This window comes from Pan paniscus, chromosome 8 (assembly GCF_029289425.2).
Source record: "Pan paniscus chromosome 8, NHGRI_mPanPan1-v2.0_pri, whole genome shotgun sequence".
Classification (NCBI taxonomy): domain Eukaryota; kingdom Metazoa; phylum Chordata; class Mammalia; order Primates; family Hominidae; genus Pan; species Pan paniscus.
In genome coordinates, this window is record NC_073257.2 from 114,554,414 (window position 1) to 114,574,825 (window position 20,412).

The 20,412-nt window shown below is 46.9% G+C and overlaps 1 protein-coding gene across 3 annotated transcripts in view; it reads right to left on the reverse strand.

Moving 5' to 3' along the window:
* Positions 1-4,149: 4,149 nt before the first annotated feature.
* ARL3 (ADP ribosylation factor like GTPase 3) overlaps positions 4,150-20,412 on the reverse strand; it is a 38,255-nt gene continuing 21,992 nt past the window's right edge. For 2 of the 3 annotated variants that reach the window (XM_003825524.5, XM_034931392.3), the window contains exons 4-6: positions 17,396-17,446; positions 13,328-13,513; positions 4,150-4,428 (exon numbers count right to left, since the gene is read on the reverse strand). In XM_003825524.5, coding sequence (XP_003825572.1) covers positions 4,381-4,428; positions 13,328-13,513; positions 17,396-17,446 — 285 coding nt within the window. In that variant the 3' untranslated portion in view covers positions 4,150-4,380. The remainder of the gene's footprint in view (positions 4,429-13,327; positions 13,514-17,395; positions 17,447-20,412) is intronic. The other variant, XM_034931393.3, reaches the window with a different exon arrangement.

A 20,412-nucleotide genomic window follows, 5' to 3' on the forward strand; every position in this document is an offset into this window, starting at 1 on the left:
TGAGTTGGGAGGATGGCCTGAGCCCAGGAGGTTGAGGCTGCAGTGAGTTGTGACTGTGCCACTGCACTCCAGCCTGGGTGACAGAGCGAAATCCTGTCTCAAAAACACAAAACACACACACACACGCACAAATGGTGAGGCCCTTTGGGACCAGCTGTGCTGCTGTGTCTCTAGCCTGCTGAAGGGACAACGAACTCTTCTGCTCCAGAGGGCAGAGCCCGGGACAGCTGCCAACTCTGCACCTTCCATGTAACACTGGGCAGGTCTGTTCCCTCTCGGAACCCTCTGTAAATGGAAGATCCAGTATTAGGTACTATGTAACTCAAGTCTCCCTGAAGGCCCTAACTTTGCTAATTATTTCTTCTCCCTTTTTCCTGTCTGTTGGGCTGGACCTGGCCAAGGATGAAACCCAGTCTATGGTTGTGCTGTGTGAGCAGAGGACACCCAACACCTGGGGCAGGGAACCCAGGGGAGCAGTGCTCGTCAGAGGCTGAGGGGAGGAGGCTGGACAGAAGGAGCACTCAGAGGCTGGGGGCGCTGAGGCTGCTGGGAGATGAGCCATTGACAAATTTTTTTTTTTTTTTTTTTTTTTGCGATGGAGTTTTCTCCTGTTGCCCAGGCTGGAGTGCAATGGCACGATCTCAGCTCACTGCAACCTCTGACTCCTGGGTTCAAGCAATTCTCCTGCCTCAGCCTCCCAAGCAGCTGGGATTACAGGCATGTGCCACCACGCCCGGCTAATTTTGTATTTTTAGTAGAGACGGGGTTTCACCATGTTGGTCAGGCTCGTCTTGAACTCCTGACTTCAGGAGATCTACCTGCCTTGGCCTCTGAAAGCGCTGGGATTACAGGCGTGATCTGGCCTTGCCATTGACTGTTTTTGTTCTCCAGAGGCGGCAGCTTGCTGAGCATTGAGACCCAGGCTCCAGGCCCCACCTGCACTTAAAGGCTCTGTGATTTCAGGCAAATTCCTTAACTGGGGCAAATGTCTCAATGTCCTCTGCTGCAAAGGGGGACTAATGCTCACCACGATGTATCTAAAGTGCCCAGCACGTAGGAGGGGCTTAATGAAGGGCTATTATTGCTATTGTTGGTATCCTATTTTATATATATATCCTTCTGGAAAAAACCTCTTGAAGAAAGCTAACCCCTGAAAGGACAAACACATTTCAGGCCCTCTCTGAGCTTCAGCAAAGAACACAACACATTCCAGGCTGCCTTCGTTCCAGCTAAATTTTATTTGTCGGATTTTTGACAGACGTCTAAATTATACATTGAGTTTTCCACATGACCAAACACCACATCTCTTCCTTTGATTATCATTTTCAAAAGGGATTATAAAAAAAGAACCTTTTGATGGATCAGACTGAACCCTGAAACCACATGGAGTGCAGAGCTAAAAATAAAAGGAAGTAAGAACTGGTCCCCAAGAAGGAAAGGAAAGGGAAATCAAAGCAAACTCTGACGGGAATGGAGAGACGAGTCCTGGTGAGGGTGACATGGTGTCACCCTCCAGGCCAGGCCGGATAAGGAGCGGCCAACAGTGAGGGTGGGGCGCAGAGTGGCACAAAAATAGCCACTACTTTAGTCCAGAGGGGAATAAAGAAATTTGTCAAAAGCAAGGAGAGAGAAGTGGAGACGGAGGGAGGGAGGACGGAAGGGGGCAGGACCATGTCCTCCCAGCAGCCGTGGGAGCTGCGGACTCCTTTAACCCTGGCACATTTCTAACCGCCGGCATAATCGCTGACTTTCAGCTGTGCACCGACATGTTCCCCAGCTCAGCCCACATCAATGACACCCTTGTTTCCATAGTAACCAAGGGAGAGTGAAGGGGAAAGGGTGTGTTGCACTGGGTGCAGGGAATCCAGCCAAAAGCAGCCACACGGGGTAGGTCGGGAGGAGGGGAGGACTCGAGTTTTTCCCACAACTGGCTTGAGCACTTATCACGAGCACCCCCCGGGCCTTGCCTGCCCTCCGGCCCCCAGCCCTCTCCCCCGCACATTCAGATGCAATTGTGCGCAGGGCAAAAGTCTCGCTAAGACTCACTGGGGACAGGAGGAGGGGAAAAGGGGTCTTCCCTTTCCAGCTTCAAATTCTGTCTTCGGTCAGGGGGCAGGAGTGGGCAGGGAAGAGGCAAGAGGGCTTTAAAAAGTATTTTGTTTTTAAATGGGAGCTTTCAAACTCTGCCTTTTTCAGGCTTCTCTCATCTACCCCAGAGCCCCAGGAGGGTTCAAAAGGGCTCAAAGGGAAGATGAAAGCGTGTGACATCTGCAGTGTCTCTGTGTCTCTGCAGCTGAGAGCAAATCAGAACATTTACAGAGGCCGTTATCAGAGGAGTGGCTTCTGCCTGCTAGGAGAGGCCTTGGGATGGCTCTTTAAAACAGTCCCCTAAGTTGGTGGTAAAAGAACAAAAATATTTTACAGACCCTCCAATGCCAAAGTTCCATACTGCAGTGTTCCAAAATTGCAGACCTCCAAGCAGGCATTTTGCCCCTCAGATAACTTGTCCCTGCTGAACTATTCGGAAGAAAAAACAATTTTCAAGTGCTAGAGCCACATTTGCAGCCTGGTAGAAGGGGGATTTCTGATTCCTTATAATTCTGTGTTGCCTCTGTAAGGGAGGAGCTTGGGTGAGCCAGAGAAGCCAGTGGAGGAGGCTGCAGAGAGCAGCTAGCTCTGCGGTTAAAAAAACCCCTCACTTTCTTTTGTTTTGCAAGTCCTTACAGGTCTGTCCACAGCAACTCTGGGGCACCTTTTCACGGCTGGCTTTGTTAATGACTTTCATGTCAGACCGCTTTTGAAGCTGGCTATGCCTCAGTCTCTGCTGCACTCTTAGCCAGAAGCAGCTGGGTATTGAGGGCCAGGGGCTGCAGCGGCCCCTTCAGTCTGCTCACACGCCCTGATGGGCTTGGGAAGGGCCACCTCCCAGGATGAGAAAGCAGCTGGCCCCCAGGGACCCACCAGTCACTGGACAGTCTCTTATTCATTCTCTGAAAACCCCTGAGCTCAGGCACCAGAACAGAGTTTAATTCAGGAGCTGGGCAATGCTCTGGCCTGTTTCCCCATGTTTGAAGCTGAGGATTTCTGAGGTTCAGGGAAACAAGCTCGTTTTGCAACGAGGGGCGGGAGAAATGTTCTGCTATTCCTCTCCAATCAATCAACAGAGGACGGACATTCTGCTGCAGAGAGGCAGAGGAGCCCAGCAGCTGGGGTGACTCTTGATTCCTTGGACACGACCCCTGCAGTCACACACACACCCATGTCCTCCCCAGCAGCAAACCCTCTCCATCCAGGAGCATCCCACACCACCAAGTTGCCAGCACTGTAAAAATTGATCTAAAAATCGATCTGCCTGGCTTTTCTCAGTGGAGCAGGTTCATGGTAAAGCTGCATTTATTTCTAAAATCTGATAGCAGCGGCCTATTGTGATCGTTTAAACACAGAATTCTTTGAGCTTTAGAAATCCTGTCTATAGGATGGCCGTGGAGAAGCCAGCTAATCTCAGAGTCGGCTGCTCACTGCTCCACTGAGCTGGAGAAAGCCTGTTTACGCTAGCCTGAGCCCTCGATGTGAGAGCTTTTTAAGGACCTTGTAATTTTTCTGGAATTAAACCTCCCACCTCTCCTTACATTCCAGATGTCATTACAGTCAAAAGTCATAAGAATTTGCTTCTCTGTGTGGCTGGCCGGGGCGGGGGCAGGGGTGGGTGGGATGGGGTATGTTTCTGTAGTGACTTGTCTGCAAGAAAGACTTTTTTTTTTTTCTGTCCAAAGAGTGAGGATTACATACGTAGTCTCCGACCTGCAAGACGATGAGATGGTTTAATTATCTGCCTTTTCTCCCCCCACCCCCACCCAGCAGCTTCCTGTCGGACAGACTGAAGCCTGGCTGGGCTGGTGACGGTAAAAATCACTGACAGCACCAGCAAACACTGTCTGTGGTTTCAAAACCATGGAGGGAATGCAAGGGACGGGTCAGTAAATAAATGAACTCAGCAAAGCTGCTTCTTCCTCTTTTTCTTTTTCTTTTTTTTTTTTTGAGAGGAAAAAAAAGCCCACTGGAATTGTCTAAACTGCAATGCAATCTCTTGCTCATTTAAAAGATCTCATTTTCTAATCATGTGCTTTGAGACATTTAATACTATTTCAATTATGCAGAGGAAATAATATAATTCCTTTATTTGAAAAATGATACTGAACCTCAGAGATCAGTTAAATCTACTGCTGGAATGTGGATTCTTTCTAAACTGTGTTGTTCCCTCTCTTCAAACAGCTGGAGCTGTACACAGATGGAAAAACATGTGGTCAGAAAGCAGCAAATTAGTGTTTTTCAGGACCGAATTCGGCTCCCGCAGCTCCTGCATCTCCATTCGTCTAGATTTTATTTCTTCTTTGCATTGACATTTTTGCAGACCCAGTTCATGCCATCCTTTGAGGGAAATGGGCAGAGAAAGGCAGTGTTAGTTATAAGAAAAGCACCACACACTCCAGCCTGGAGGGGCGGGCGGTGGGGGTCCCAGGCCCTCCCTCCCAGACCGCCAGCTTTAGGGAGTTTGCTTGGCTCAGGGGCCCACCTGGGTGACCAGGGACAGTGACCTCCCAGGAGGAGGAGGAGGGAGGTCTCTGAGAGCACAAGAGGGCGATGGGAGGGGGATGCCCAGCGCCTGAACTTGGGATGGGTCCTCAGGAACTCCCTCTGAAAAAATAAACACATCTGCCTGCATCCAAAGCCTGACTGAAGAGCTATCAGGAAAGATTCCAGCCATTTTTGGCTTTTTCTAAAAGGTGACCTTTGCCAGGGCATTAAATTCAATAAGCCACCCTTTTGGTGCCCCATGTGTTTACAGTGTGACAGTGTACACTTGGGTTAAATTAAATTTCTTTTTGGAAAAACAAACCTACTGCAGTGAGTGTTTCGAGGCACACACCAGGGCGATGTGCATTTACTTCTCTTCCTGCAGCACTCCAGATAGGTTTAAAAGGGTCTGGCCCGCTTCTTATAGCTTTAAGCACCAGCATCCAGAGGGACTGGGGAGAAGGTTCCCTTAAAGGCACAATGACCTTGAAAGTGCCCTCTCTTAGAAGGCTGAAGAGGGACCAAGGTAAAAATCACACAATGCCTACAGCCACCTGGCAGGCGGCATAATTCCTACGGATGCCAGGCCTGTCAGAGGTGAACTCCTTCCCAACCCCCTTTGGAGCCAAACCTGGACACTCTCCCCTTCCCTAGAGTCTCCCCAACCTTCAAGAGTGTGTGGAGTTCCCTCAGAAGCCCTGAACAAAATCCAAGGCAGCTGCTGCCATGAGTCCTTCCCCTTGCATCTGTAACAGAGGCTCACGGAGGTCCCAGCTACATCTGCACACATCAGCCATACTGGACATGCCACCAAGTCCCACATTTCCTGTGGCCATGGATCTAGCTGCCGAACCTGAACAGCTGAGACAGCTTACAGTAATAAATATCAGCTGACACCCTTGGCCATTCGGAACATTAATCCCATAAACAATACATCACTGCAAAAAAACAACCAGCAGGCATCCTCTCTCCTGGCTCATCTGACCGTCACCTGAATTTACAGTGATTACAACTCTGCCAGTTGCTGTCAGTGCACTTGGGCAGCAGAACTAGATAATCTGACGGCTGTCCCAGAGCCAACATCTGACCTTTGCCAAGATGAGGCCGGTGGCGCCGAAAGCCTGAAGGTGGACAGCACCTGGCGGCAGCAGGGGGAAGGGCAGAGGAATGCCGAGGTGGGAGAAATGAGGACTCCAAACGCATCTCTAATTACAATGGGGTCAGCTACTTACTCTGAGAAGCTAAGGCCAATTTTAAGACCATTTTATGAAAAGGATTAATTTAAAGAGAAGCATGTTTAATTTTAGTAGCTAATTGGTTTCCAGGAAAAGAAAAAGATCACCTGTCAAGAGACAAAGAAGATTTTACAAATAAAAGAGGGATGAATAAGATAAGCATCTTCTCTCGCCTGGGAAGCTGAATAGCTCAGCACTTACATAGCACTTTCCACCTTCAGGGGCTCACACAAACACTCAAAGGTGGGCACCTCAACACTCTCTCCTCTACGGAGGCTCACACTCAAACCATCTTCTCAGAGAAATCAAGGACAGTGTGCCCACACTATGTCAATAGCGCTTTGCCTTTTCCTTGCTTTATGGCTGATTGAGGAGAGATTATTGCATATAACTGAACATGAATGCAGGCAAAGAGATAGGAAAAATATTTACTCAGCTGCAGGAGCCCAAAGCAGAAGGTGGAGGGTGTGGGGTGGTTTTATGCCGGGTCTCTGTTATGGAGGCAAAGGAGGGTTCAAACGGCAGAGCCCTGCTGAGGGACAGTGTCTGGTGTCTCCAGGTGCCTGTGAGGGCCAGCAGTGGCGAAGCCCTTCCAGCCACTGTCCTGCCAACAGAGGGCGCACAGAGGCCAGTCCCTGCCAGCTGACCCCCGGCCTGGGCCCCTGCAGCTGCCGCTGCAACCCTGAGTGTGGGAAGCACAGGGAGAGTAAACAGGGGACCGAGCCCTGTGGCTGCCCTGGGCCCGGGAGGCCCCTCTAATCTGAAGCGGCTAGTGCTTGGGGAGTGGCATCTTTCTTGTGCTGGGCAGAAGAGAACTGGGCTGGAGGTGGGAGGGGAGGGAAAGGGAGGCATTGGCCAACAATGGTACCTCCTCAATCACGTGGCCATGGATCTAGCTGGGGCAAGCTTTGTCAATCACATCGGGGCAAGCTTTGTCAAGCTGCCTCCTGGAAAGGAAAGGCAATGGTGGTGCCCAAGCTACCCTAGGGGAGGCTCCCATCAGACTTGCTGGAGATTATATTCCCAGAACCTAACATGATGTCTAGCCCACAGCCCACTTAATTCACATCTTTTAAGTCAATCCTTGTAGAAGCCTGCAAAGTAGGTGCTAGTGTTATTTCTCTATCACAGCTGAGGAGATGAAGGCACAGGACAGAGCAGGGCAATGGCAAGCTGTGGTGCCCAGCGTGGTGCTCCAGAGCTGCTTACCAGTTCTCCATGGATGTGGGTACCTGCCGGGTGAAGGGTTCTGCCCCAAGCTTAGAGAGGAGCTGGGAAGCACCCTGAAGATGGGAAAAGGAGGAATTCTGGTTTTATCCTCCTTGTGACTTCCGCTGAAAACAGGGGCCTGAGACTGGAGTAGCCCCAGCCAAGCCTCCCTGCAGCTCCGATAGTGCCAGAGGTTGTTATGGGCCATTCAGTTCTCAAGATTCCTGGGCTGTGGGTATCTGTATATGCAGAGGCCTGGTTATCTGCCTGGCTGCACAATCCTCACATATGAACCATCCACCCAGACCACCTCCTCCAGTGGAAATGCTACATTTAGAGAAAACATACTTGCAAGAGGAGGAACCTTCTGCTTCTTATGTTTAAATAAATGTTCCATACCACTCTTGCTTTCACCTGGCAAGGAAGGCTTTTTTTTTTTTTTTTTTGAGACGGAGTCTCGCTCTGTCGCCCAGGCTGGAGTGCAGTGGCATGATCTCGACTCGCTGCAAGCTCCGCCTCCCAGGTTCATGCCATTCTCCTGCCTCAGCCTCCCAAGTAGCTGGGACTACAGGCGCCCGCCACCATGCCCGACTAATATTTTTGTATTTTTAGTAGAGACAGGGTTTCACCATGTTAGCCAGGATGGTCTCGATCTCCTGATCTTGTGATCCACCCACCTCAGTCTCCCAAAGTGCTAGGATTACAGGCGTGAGCCACTGCACCTGGCCGAATCTTTATTGTTAAAAACTGGTTTGACCAATTTTCTGTACATTTGATCTTCATTATGGGGATGACGATCTTACGGTATGAATAGTCCTCCCTTCCTTCCTTCCCTGGACCCTCCCCTGACCAATCTTGCTGAAACTGAATTTGAATTGATTAGCTTCAATTCAATAACAGAGACTAAAGAGAGACATGGAATTTCAAATACTGAGCTTTGTTTGGCCTCCTAGAGAGGAAATAAAGTTTCCTATGTCACAATATTATTCTCCCCTATAACCACTGGGAGAAACAGCAGGCCACCCCTAAGCATACAGGAGAAACTCCCTCCTCCCAAATCTCTGCATCCCAGAAGTTAAGGTGCACTGCTTCTTTCCAAAGGAAGAGTGGTCTCTGACTACGCTGCTCTCTTAAATTTGATCTCTGTACATTGCATCCATCACTGCTCGGTAGTTGGAAGGAAGCGGTGGCAGCCATGGCTGTGTGGGCCTGGTTTTTAGAGCCATGCTGGTTACGTGGTCACAGCAGTAATTGCTTTAAGATGATGAGGTGTTCGGACCCTTGCTGAGCAATGCAGCCTACCTCATTGTGCCATCAGGCCCCCAGGGTCAAGAAGCAGCTGGATGCTGCTTACATCAAATATGGCTCGCTATTAGTAGTTTTTTTTTTCTGGTGACAAAGGGCATTGCATCAGAGAGGTAGTGAAATCGCATGTCCTGAGACTGCTTTCTTAGTCTCCAGAAAAGTTTGAAAATTTAAAAATAAACCTGAGGTCTGACTCACAGATAAGCAGTTCCATATACACCTGGAGTCAACAATAACTGATACCAGGCCTAGAAAGAAGTGGTAAATTTTGTTTTTCAAAATATCGGGCCAGGCGTGGTGGCTCACGCCTGTAATCCCAGCACTTTGGGAGGCTGAGGCAGGAGGATCACCTGAGGTCAGGAGTTCGAGACCAGCCTGGCCAACATGGTGAAACCTCGTTGCTACTAAAAAAAATACAAAAAATTAGCCAGGCGTGGTGGCGGGCATCTGTAATTCCAGCTACTCGGGAGGCTGAGGCAGGAGAATCGCTTGAACCCAGGAGGTGGAGGTTGCAGTGAGCCAAGGTTGTGCCATCGCATTCCAGCCTGGGCAAGAAGAGCGAAACTCCACCTCAAAAAAAAAAAAAAAAAAATTAAAATTCTATGGCATATTAGGGACAAGTCCCCCAAATCAAGGAAAAAGAAGCAAAACCAAGAAATGGGCGAGTGAGCATTTAGTGTTCCTCCGGAGGCTGACTCAGGCACGGATCACAGCTCGGCGCTCGGACTGCTCATGGCTCCTTTTGTGGACACAAGGCAACTGAAAGCCTATGTGACCTGCTGATGGCTCCTGTCTCCAGGAGGAGGAGAGGAACGTGGGGCAGACATCACAAGAAAAGGTGAGCATGACGGGGTGGCCTGGAGAGCAGCACCCAGGGCACGATCTGCTGGCTTAAGGTTATGGGAGGAGGCAAGTCTCCGTGGTGACCATGGCTAGAGGTCAGGTTAAAACTTCGGATCTCTGCTTTGAGAGGAAATTCAAAGCCAGTATCATTTTAATTACACATACCACACACACATGCACACTCAGAGTATTTTAGAGAGAAAATGTCTTCAAATGCCTGGAACTGTAACAGCAGAAAGAGCTGTGGTTTGGGGTTCAAATTCAGGTCTGTGGGTGGAGGAGGGATGGATTTCTCGATACCTTTCTCTGGCTCTAAGCCAGATCCTTTGTTCACTATTTTCTAGACACCCAAGGAGGGAAAAAAAAGACTGAGAGTCCCAGTGCAGAATGTTTCATCCTAGGAGGGGCCCTGGTAACCTGGGCCTGACCTCGAGGGCGCAGAGTGACACTTCCTCCATGTTGATAATGGAGTCTGGCTTCGGTTCTCCCTCCCAGACATTTTTCAGTTTCTCCTCTTTCCGCTTTCATCCACTTGACATAACTGGGTCTCTCCTCATCACTCCCCTGGACAGTGGGCCTCTTGGCACGACAGAGTTTCTGAGATTGATGATCTCCTTCTGCTTCTCGTGCCCTTTACCTACTCTCTGCTCCTGATGGTCTCCCGTGAAAACCTGCTTTAATCATACAATGGGCTGGCTTCCCAGTCAGCACCAATGAGGAAAAGAAACCCCAGTTCCATCCTCTCTCAAAAGTCAGTTTCCACACCTGAAGCAGAGGCTGGTGAACAACACGTGGTATTTCCCACCCCTGTAATGGCTTCGTATGTGCTGCCTTTAGGACACCAGGTGGAACGGGACCCTGAAATCCATCCCAGGAATCACTAACTTCCATAGTCTCAAATCATGTGTTTAAGCTACTCCACTAATGAGAAGTGATGTACCTGCCCTACTTCATCCACAGAGGGGCGTGGCTCGCCATCTAGCAGCTCCGTGGCTGTTTCCTTAACTCGCCCCCGTGAGGCTACCTATTGTTAAGCAGTACAAGACAGGTCTCTTAAATATGTTTTGATTAAACACGTACGATGTATGTGTCTGTCTTTAAACACTTGAAACTGCAACAGAAATTCCAGGTCCTTTTTTTATTTTTAAACCTTTGTACATTTTCTTTCAGAGTTGTTAGAATCAGATGTCACCTGACTTGCCTATTCAGTGCCTAATCATTTGGGCCAGCTTTTGGGGAGGTGGGGTGGGGTAGGGAGGAAAAAAACAGGAATTTAGGGCATTTCAGTAATTATTGCACAGTTTTCATGTTTGAAAGTGAACCTCAAACCATTCGATCTTTATTGATATTTTTCTAGTAAAGTCTTTCAGTTTTAGAATATTTTTAGCCCTAATAAATAAAAATTACTAAAGGCCTGTACTTCAACTAAGCAATGCTGGAAAGGAATTCCACTTAAGTGACTCTTTTTAAGGCAAAAACCAGGAAGCTGGTGTGTGGACAAGAGCTTGGGTCAGAGGCACCACCTTAGGGAGGTACACGGTCAACCAGTGGCTCACAGTGAAAAGCGTTTCCACAGCAAAACTCCATGACCTTTCTCTAGTCCCCAAAGGTTACCAGGAAAGGACAATAGACAGCAGATTCCCTTCTTAATTAACATTTTTATTAAATAACCCATTTCAAATAATGGTTAAATTCTCTAAATTTATATCATTCTATTAACCATAATCTAATCTCATTAACCTTGAAATCCCAGTCTTAACTACCCAATTCTATACACCATGGTACTATCTACTAAACTAAATTAAGTGACCTTCAAACTATTTCTCCTCCATACAAAAATCATTTTTTATTTTTTGCTCATAGTTTTTTGTTGGATCTCTCTTGATATCATTTCCTGTGAACTTGGTTGCTGAAGGCCCCAATCTGGGAAGAACTTTCTTATCAAAATCAAATCATATATAATAATCTCACTTTACTCACTCAAACTGGTTTATTTTGCAGCACTCCCCTGCCTGTCCCCAACCCCACCCTCTAGCTGCCTAGTAGCTTGCTGCCTCTTTTGTGGCCTAAAGATCCCGTGAAGGGCACTGTCTACGGTGGTTACACAGCCAGGAGCATGGAGTTCTATCCTTTAATCTCCACCTGATGGGAGTTGGGGGAGGGCTGGGGGTTGGGAAGAAAATGACAGGAGATCCCTCTCTACCTCCAGGCTTCTCTGAAGCAATGTCCTTGACTTTAAATGCCACGGCTCTAAATACTGATTCTAGATTACTCTAGTTCTCCTTTTTCACATCGCTAAGGCTGGTGGAAGATACAAGAGCCTTACTGTTAATTCTCGCTTTGCTTTTTCTTCAACACTCTGGTCAAGCAAAAGAAAGATTCCAGAGCTGTACTTGCACTTTCTTACGAATATGCACACAAACTGTATTGCTTTTCTTCAGCCCCACCTTCATAATAGCCCCCAACCTCAAGATGCTCTCAGCTTTCTCTCTCTTTTTTTTTTTTTTGAGACAGAGTCTCACTCTTTCGCCCAGGCTGGAGTGCAGTAGCGCAATCTCAGCTCATTGCAAGCTCCGCCTCCTGGGTTCAGGCCATTCTCCTGCCTCAGCCTCCCGTGTAGCTGGGACTACAGGTGCCCGCCACCACACCCGGCTAATTTTTTTGTATTTTTAGTAGAGACAGGGCTTCACTGTGTTAGCCAGGATGGTCTCGATCTCCTGACCTCGTGATCTGCCTGCCTCGGCCTCCCAAAGTGCTGGGATTACAGGTGTGAGCCACCGCAGCCGGCTGCTCTCAGCTTTCTAAATTTGTGATCTAAACCTTTTAGACAGGCTCATGCTGAAGTGGTTTTCAGAAACACAAGAAAATTACTATCTTTTCTTGGGTCTCATCTTCATCAAAATAACCTTAGGCCTTATGACTGCCATCCTATGTGCAATCGGAGTAAAATATGTTAGACAAATTTTGATTGTTTATTTTTATTTATTTATTTATTTATTTTGAGAGAGAGTCTTGCTCTGTCGCCCAGGCTGGAGTGCAGTGATGCGATCTCGGCTCACTGCAACCTTCGCCTCCCAGCTTCAAGCAATTCTGCTGCCTCAGCCTCCCAAGTAGCTGGGATTACAGGTGTGCACCACCATGTCCGGCTGATTTTTTTTGTATTTTTAGTAGAGACGGGGGTTTCACCATGTTGGCCAGGCTGGTCTCGAACCCCTGACCTCAGGTGATCCACCCGCCTCAGCCTCCCAAAGTGCTGGGATTACAGGCGTGAGCCACTGCACCCGGCCTTGATGTTTTAAAAAGCAGCCAGGGCCGGGCAGGGTGGCTCATGCCTGTAATCCCAGCACTTTGGGAGGCTGAGGCAGGCAGATCACTTGGGGTCAGGAGTTCAAGACCAGCCTGGTCAACATGGCGAAATCCCGTTTCTACTAAAAATACAAAAAATTAGCTGGGTGTGGTGGTGAATGCCTGTAATCCCAGCTACTTGCAAGGCTGAGGCAGGAGAATCACTTGAACCTGGAAGGCGGAGGTTGCAGTGAGCCGAGATTGTGCCACTGCACTCCAGCCTGGGCAATGAGAATGAAACTCCATCTCAAAAAAAAAAAAAAAAAAAATTAGGGGGAGCCTGCTTTTCCGGTACACAGTTCCTCAGTACAAAGCATGGGGCTTTCTGTCAGCAGAAGCCTCCCAGTGGGAAACCAACCTGAAGTAGCAGGAAACAGACACCAACCCTAGGGGCAGGGAAGATAACCAACAGAAGAAACAAAAACACTTCTAGGATGACTAGTACGTGTATGGTTATTGGTGGCTATCACCTTGGAAGTACAGGCATTTTAGCATCCGTAATATCAGACACAACACAAAACCCCAATCCAATCAATCATCAAAGAATCCTAGAGTTAGAGACAATCCTCAGTCTTCTGTTCTCACATCCCTCCCAAAGGGGAAGCTTGCTGCACATGTGGGGTGGCTTACCTGGGGCACTGTTGGGGCACCTCATGATATCTGATTGGTTGCTAAGCAGAAAAGAACCAAATTCCTCCATGCCCTTCATATCTTGGAATGGCTCATCTGCCCATCAAGATCAGCCCAAACAATGAGACAGACCACCTCGGTTAGCTGTCATGTTGCCAGGTGGCCAAGCCTTCCTGTAATCTCACCTGAACGCCCTCTCCTGTGAGAGCTGAGCAAGACTGGATCTGCCAGACTCGGTCGCGGATGGTATGCAGGTTCAGTCCTTCTGCAATTTCAGAGGCAGGGGCTGCTGTGAGCAAATCCTGCTTATTAGCAAAGATGAGCACTGGCACACAACTTAGTTTTTCTTCCTCCAGTAATTCCGCTAGTTCCTGGATTTTGAGAAGGGAGAGGGAGGGAAGGTTAAAATCTATACATCTATGATATTTAACCATACACTACTTTTTTTTTTTTTTTGAGACAGAGTCTCACTCTGTCACCCAGGCTGGAGTGCAATGGCGTGATCTCGGCTCACTGCAACCTTCGCTTCCCAGGTTCAAGTGATTCTCCTGCCTCAACCTCCTGAGTAGCTGGGACTACAGGCATGCACCACCACACTCAGCTAATTTTTGTATTTTTAGTAGAGACAGGGTTTTGCCATGTTGGGCAGGCTGGTCTAGAACTGCACACCTCAGGTGATCCACCCACCTCGGCCTCCCAAAGTGCTGGGATTACAGGCGTGAGCTACCATGCCCGGACAACCATGCAGTTCTAATCAGAAAAAAAATAACAGTTAAGCTGATCAACTAGCAACTTTCAAGAGTAGTGATTCTCAAACTTTTTTCTTTCTTTCTTTTTTTTTTTTTTGAGACAGGGTCTCGCTCTGTCGCCCAGGCTGGAGTGCAGTGGCGCAATCCCGGCTCACTGCAACCTTTCACCTCCCAGGTTCAAGCAATTCTCACCCCTCAGCCTCCTGAGTAGCTGGGACTGCAGGTGCACACTACCATGCCCAGCTAATTTCTGTATTTTTAGTAGAGATGGGTTTTCACCATGTTGGTCAGGCTGGTCTTGAACTCCTGGCCTCAAGTGATCTGCCTGCCTTGGCCTCCCAAAGTGCTGGGATTATGGTGTGAGCCGCCGTGCCCAGTCTGATTATCAAACTTGAACCTGTATAAGATTCCCCTGGCAGATTCCTGGGCCCAACCCAGAGATGCTGACTTTGGAAAGTCTGAGCTAGGGCTCAGGAATTTACTTTTTTTTTTTTTTTTTTTTTTTTTTTTGAGACGAGTCTTGCTCTGTCGCCCAGGCTGGAGTGCAGTGGCGCGATCTCGGCTCACTGCAACCTCCGCCTCCCAGGTTCAAGCAATTCTCTGCCTCAGCCTCCCAAGTGGCTGGGATTACAGGTGCCCACCACCATGCCTTGCTAATTTTTTTTGTATTTTTAGTAGAGACGGGGTTTCACCATCTTGGCCAGGCTAGTCTTGAACTCCTGACCTTGTGATCCACCCCCCGCACCCCCGGCCTCCCAAAGTGCTAGGATTACAGGCGTGAGCCACCGCGCCCGGCATAGGAATCCACATTTTTAGCAAACTCCTGAAGTGATTCTGCTACAGATGATTCACAGATCACTTTTTTTTTTTTTTTTTTTGAGACAATATCTCACTCTGTCATCCAGGCTGGAGTGCAGTGGTGCGATCACGGCTTACTGCAGGCTCAACCTCCTGGGCTCAAGCAATGCTTAACTTAGCCTCCTGATCAGCTAGCTGGGACCAAAAATTTTTTTTGGCCAGGCGCGGTGGCTCACCCATGTAATCCCAGCATTTTGGGAGGCTGAGGTGGGCGGAGTTCGAGACCAGTCTGACCAATATGGTGAAACCCTGTCTCTATTAAAAATACAAAAATTAGCTGTGCATGGTGGTGGGCACATGTAGCCCCAACTACTTGGGAGGCTGAGACAGGAGAATTGCTTGAACCCAGGAGGCAAAGGTTGCAGTGAGCTAAGATCATGCCACTGCACTCCAGCCAGGGTGACAGAGCGAGATTCTGCCTGGAAAAAAAAAATTTTTTTTTGTAGAGACAGGGTTTTGATATATTGCCCACGCTGGTCTTGAACTCCTGGGCTCAAGGGATCCTCCTGCCTCAGCCTAACAAAGTGCTAGAATTATAGCGATGAGCCATCACACCTGGCCCATAGAACACTTTTGAGAAAATCATTCAAGGGAGAAGAAGTGGTTTGAGATTCAAAACTTACCCAAGGTTATTACCTGCAAATAACTTTCAATGCGTGTGTGTGTGTGTATGTGTGTGTGTGTATGAAATTTAAATTGAAAATGACAATTACTTTAGAGATAATTCTGTTTCACCAATCTCTATCTCTAAAACATGCATGCACATGCTTCACATTTCATCAAACCTACATCCTAAAATAACTTTATTGGTCCATCTGGCAAGGTCCCTGATATTTAGGTTATAGGTTGGGGTCTAAACTATATGTGATTTTGTTTACAAAAACTATAGGAAAGGGTGTATATGTACTTAAATGATAGGCCCCACCTTTTCCTCATTAAATCCACACTTTAGCTACTTAAAACACATGGGCTTTCAAGGAGAACTGTATGGATCAAGAGGCAGATGACTACATAGGACCCCCTCCACCTCCAAGCTCATTTCACATGAGTGATAATCCAGAAATCATCAGGGTATGGAAGGGTGGTGGGTTGTTTCCAGAAGTCTGGAGAGTTCTCAACTCAATTTCAAAAAAAGGGACATAAACATGAGAACTGCTACCTTTGGAAGGCCACCTGTGGTCATTTAGGACACAGGCCAAGGACTCTGCAATGATAACTTTTTAAAAAACTTTTTTTTTTTTTTTTTTTTGAGAGGGAGTCTCACTCTGTCACCCAGGCTGGAGTGCAGTGGCACAATCTCGGCTCAGTGCAACCTCTGCAGTGGGTTCAAGTGATTCTCCTCCCTCAGCCTCCAGAGTAGCTGGGACTGTACAGGCACGTGCCACCACACCTGGCTAATTTTTTGTGTTTTTAGTAGAGACAGGGTTTCACTGTGTTAGCCAGGATGGTCTTGATCTCCTGACTGCAAGTGATCTGCCCACCTCAGCCTCCCAAAGGGCTGGGATTACAGGCGCGAGCCACCGCACCCAGCCCTTGGCATGTGCATTTTTTCCTGTCCTTTCAGATTTGTCAAAGTTACCCCTGAATCAATTAAGTAGGTATTGAAAAATGTAAATAAAAATGAGAAGTGACTTGTTCCTCTGGGTTCATTTTCACATGGCCTGGGAAAAAACCTGAAGAGCCTTTGGGCATGGTGCTAAGTTCCACTTGTCTGTATCTCATATATTCAATTTGATTAAAGCTAAAAAGCTTTAATTAGAAAACTGTTTAGGCTGGGCATGGAGGCTCATGCCTGTAATCCCAGCACTTTGGGAGGCTGAGGTGGGTGGATCATCTGAGGTCAAGAGTTCAAGACCAGCCTGGTCAACATGGTGAAACCCTGTCTCTACTAAAAATACAAAAAAATTAGCTGGGCGTGGTGGCACACACCTGTAATCCCAGCTACTTGGGAGGCTGAGGCAGGAGAATCACTTGAACCTGGGAGGTTGAAGTTGCAGTGAGCTGAAATTGTGCCATTGCACTCCAGCCTGGGTAACAAGAGTGAAACTCCGTTTTGGAGGGGGAAAAAAAAAACTGTTTAAAGAACTCTCAACTAATTTCAGACAACTGGTATTTTTGCCTGCTTGCTAGAATAACTGTCTTGTTTGAACTGTAAAGGTTAACAAACAAAACAAAACAAAAACCTCCCTCACTCTCACACATTTATAAGGTTGATTAATGAATACCCAGTTATTTGGGAACTATCTCAACAGAAGAATTAGTATTTAAAAAATATACTAGGCTGGGCGTGGTGGCTCACACCTGTAATCCCAGCACCTTGTGAGGCTGAGGCGGGAAGATCACCTGAGGTCGGGAGTTCAAGACCAGCCTGACCAATGTGGTGAAACCCTGTCTCTACTAAAAATACAAAATTAGCCAGGCGTGGTGGTGCATGCTAATTCCAGCTACTCGGGAGGCTGAGGCAGGAGAATTGCTTGAACCTGGGAGGCGGAGGTTGGGGTGAGCCGAGATCATGCCATTGCACTCTAGCCTGGGCAACAAGAGCAAAAACTCCGTCTCAAAAAAAAAAAAGTACATATATATATATATATATATATATATATATATATATATATATGAACTTTGATATAAAAAAGAATTATTTACCTGACCCGTCTCTTCAAATCTTTTTCTGTCTGCACTGTCAATTACATATATCTATAAAGGAAAAGAAGAAGGTTATTTCAGTGAGCAGAGATGGAAAAGACAGGGCAATTTCTGCAAAAGGAGCAGGTGATCCCCAATCAGCATATTCCAATTAGCACAACATACAGAAATTGACTGGTGAGTCTCATCTCATTTATGAAGGCCAAACAAACAAATACACAAATTAATTAAATAGGGATGCCCAGAAAATACCTTCAGCAATGCTCCAAAGTCTAGGATTTAGGAAAACCAAGTGGGATAAAATAGCTACATTTAATGGGCACTTGATGTTGTCACTAAACATTACTAGGTCTACTCTATTAACCCTCATTACAACTCTACAATATAGATTTCACTATTTTCCTTTTTTTTTTTTCTTTTTTGAGACAGAGTCTTGCTCTGCTCTGTCACCCAGGCTGGAGTGCAGTGGCATGATCTCGGCTCTGGGTTCACCCCATTCTCCTGCCTCAGCCTCCCCAGCAGCTGGGACTACAGGCGCACGCCACCAAGCCCAGCTAATTTTTTTGTAGTTTTAGTAAAGACGGCGTTTCACCATGTCGGCCAGGCTGGTCTCGAACTCCTGACCTCAAGTGATCCACCTGCCTCAGCCTCCTAAAGTGCTGGGATTACAAGCATGAGCTACTGTGGCTGGCCTACTTTGTTTAAATTATGTTAAGTTTAAACACAAAGCTGATATTAATAATAATACAGTAAATGATTAGTAGTAACATGAATATATCTTGAAAAGACATTTATATCTGGCCTACTTTGTTTAAATTATGTTAAGTTTAAACACAAAGCTGATATTAATAATAATACAGTAAATGATTAGTAGTAACATGAATATATCTTGAAAAGACATTTATATCTGTCAAAAGGCTGTTATTATTTCTCGGCCTAAAGAGAAATGGAAGATACCCTATCCCCTCCCTTCCATCACAGTTCAAGTTTTATTTCTTAGACAAACCCTCAAATTAATAAAGCTGATGTCAGATGTTCTCAATGTCATCTTCCCTAAGAATAACTCTGGTACTTCTAGGAGTTACTCTTAGTCTTTCAAACCTCTTTTTTTTTTTTTTTTTTGAGATGGGGTCTTGCTATGTTACCCAGGCTGGTCTCAGACTCCTGGGCTCAAGGGATCCTCCCACCTCAGCCTCCTGAGTAGTTGAGATTACAGGCATGCACCACCAGACACAGTTTAGAGAACCATTTAATTTAATACTCCAAAGCAAGGGTAGGCAAACTTTTTCTGTAAGAGGTCAGCAGTCAATATTTTAGCCTCTGTGGCCCATACAATTTTTTTTTTTAATTATACTTTAAGTTTTAGGGTACATGTGCACACTGTGCAGGTTAGTTACATGTGTATACATGTGCCATGCTGGTGCGCTGCACCCACTAACTCGTCATCTAGCATTAGGTATATCTCCCAATGCTATCCCTCCCCCCTCCCCCCACCCCACCACAGTCCCCAGAGTGTGATATTCCCCTTCCTGTGTCCATGTGATCTCATTGTTCAATTCCCACCTATGAGTGAGAATATGCGGTGTTTGGTTTTTTGTTCTTGCGATAGTTTACTGAGAATGATGATTTCCATACAATCTCTTTCACAACTCTTGAACACTCCTGTTATTGTTAGAAGGCAACCACAGAAAATCTGTAAACAAATGTATGTGGCTATGTTCCAAGTAACTTCATGGACACTGAAATGTGAATTTCATATAATTTTCACATGTTGTGAAACATTATTCTTTTGGCGTTTTTCTCCCCAACCACTTAGAAATGTAAAAACCACTCCTAGCTTGAAGGCTGTACAAAAACTGGAGGCAGCCTGGATCAATTTGTCAACCTGCTCTAAAGCAAGATTTGATTACGGTACTCTAGAGATAATGGGAAAGAATGAACCAGGCAACTCTTGTGTCAAGCCTCAAGCCTGCTCTTCTAGGCAGTGTGGAGTCTAGCGTAATAAGTCTTTTTCAACCAACAATGGAAGACTATTAAACATAGACAAATATAACCCATCCACCTCCTTCACTCTAAGCTGCTACAAAACTGGCAGACAGGGCTGTGAGTCACAAGGCCTTAGAATCTAATCCCAGGGACTCAGTTGCTCCCCCAAACTTGTTTAATCTCAAACAGCACTGGAAAATAATGAAAGGTTGACTCTCGATCCAAAATATTATCTTGTACTAGTGTCAAGTACAAGGATGCAGCTGGAGGAAGCTTCTCTAGTGTTGCTGTGAACCGATTTTTGCTGGATTGTACGTTAATTCTCAGGTACTCTCAGATCACGTGAATGTGGAATCCAGGGTTACATTATATTACAACCAACTTGCAGTCTGCCCTCAAGCTGTTAGAGCTTATGATTTAAAATTACCCTTACCTGGAGACCAGAAAGTTTCTGAGACCTCCTTATGGAGACTTACAATCATTAATGTCTTTATATACTTCTCTTCCTTGGGTATTTCTTTCAAGATACCTTAATCCAGCAGATGAACAGATAGGAATGTAATTTCTCTCAGCCACCTGCTTTTTCCTAACTCATGATTGAAAGAGGAAAAAGGAGTCTATAGCTTTTGAAACATGTATACACTTTTGTTTTTTTGTTGAGACGGAGTCTCGCTCTGTCACCCAGGCTGGAGTGCAGTAGTGTGATCTCGGCTCACTGCAACCTCTGCCTCCTGGGTTCAAGCGATACTCCTGCCTCAGCTTCTCGAGGAGCTGGGATTACAGGCACGTGCCACCACACCTGGCTAATTTTTATATTTTTAGCAGAGATGGGGTTTTGCCATGCTGGCCAGGCTGGCCTCGAACTCCTGACCTCAGGTGATCCACCCACCTCAGCCTCCCAAAGTGCTGGGATTACAGGTGTGAGCCCTCCGTGTATTTTTTCTTTTTTTTGAGACAGAGTCTCGCTCTGTCACCCAAGCTGGAGTGCAGTGGCGCGATCTTGGCTCACTGCAAGCTCCATCTCCTGGGTT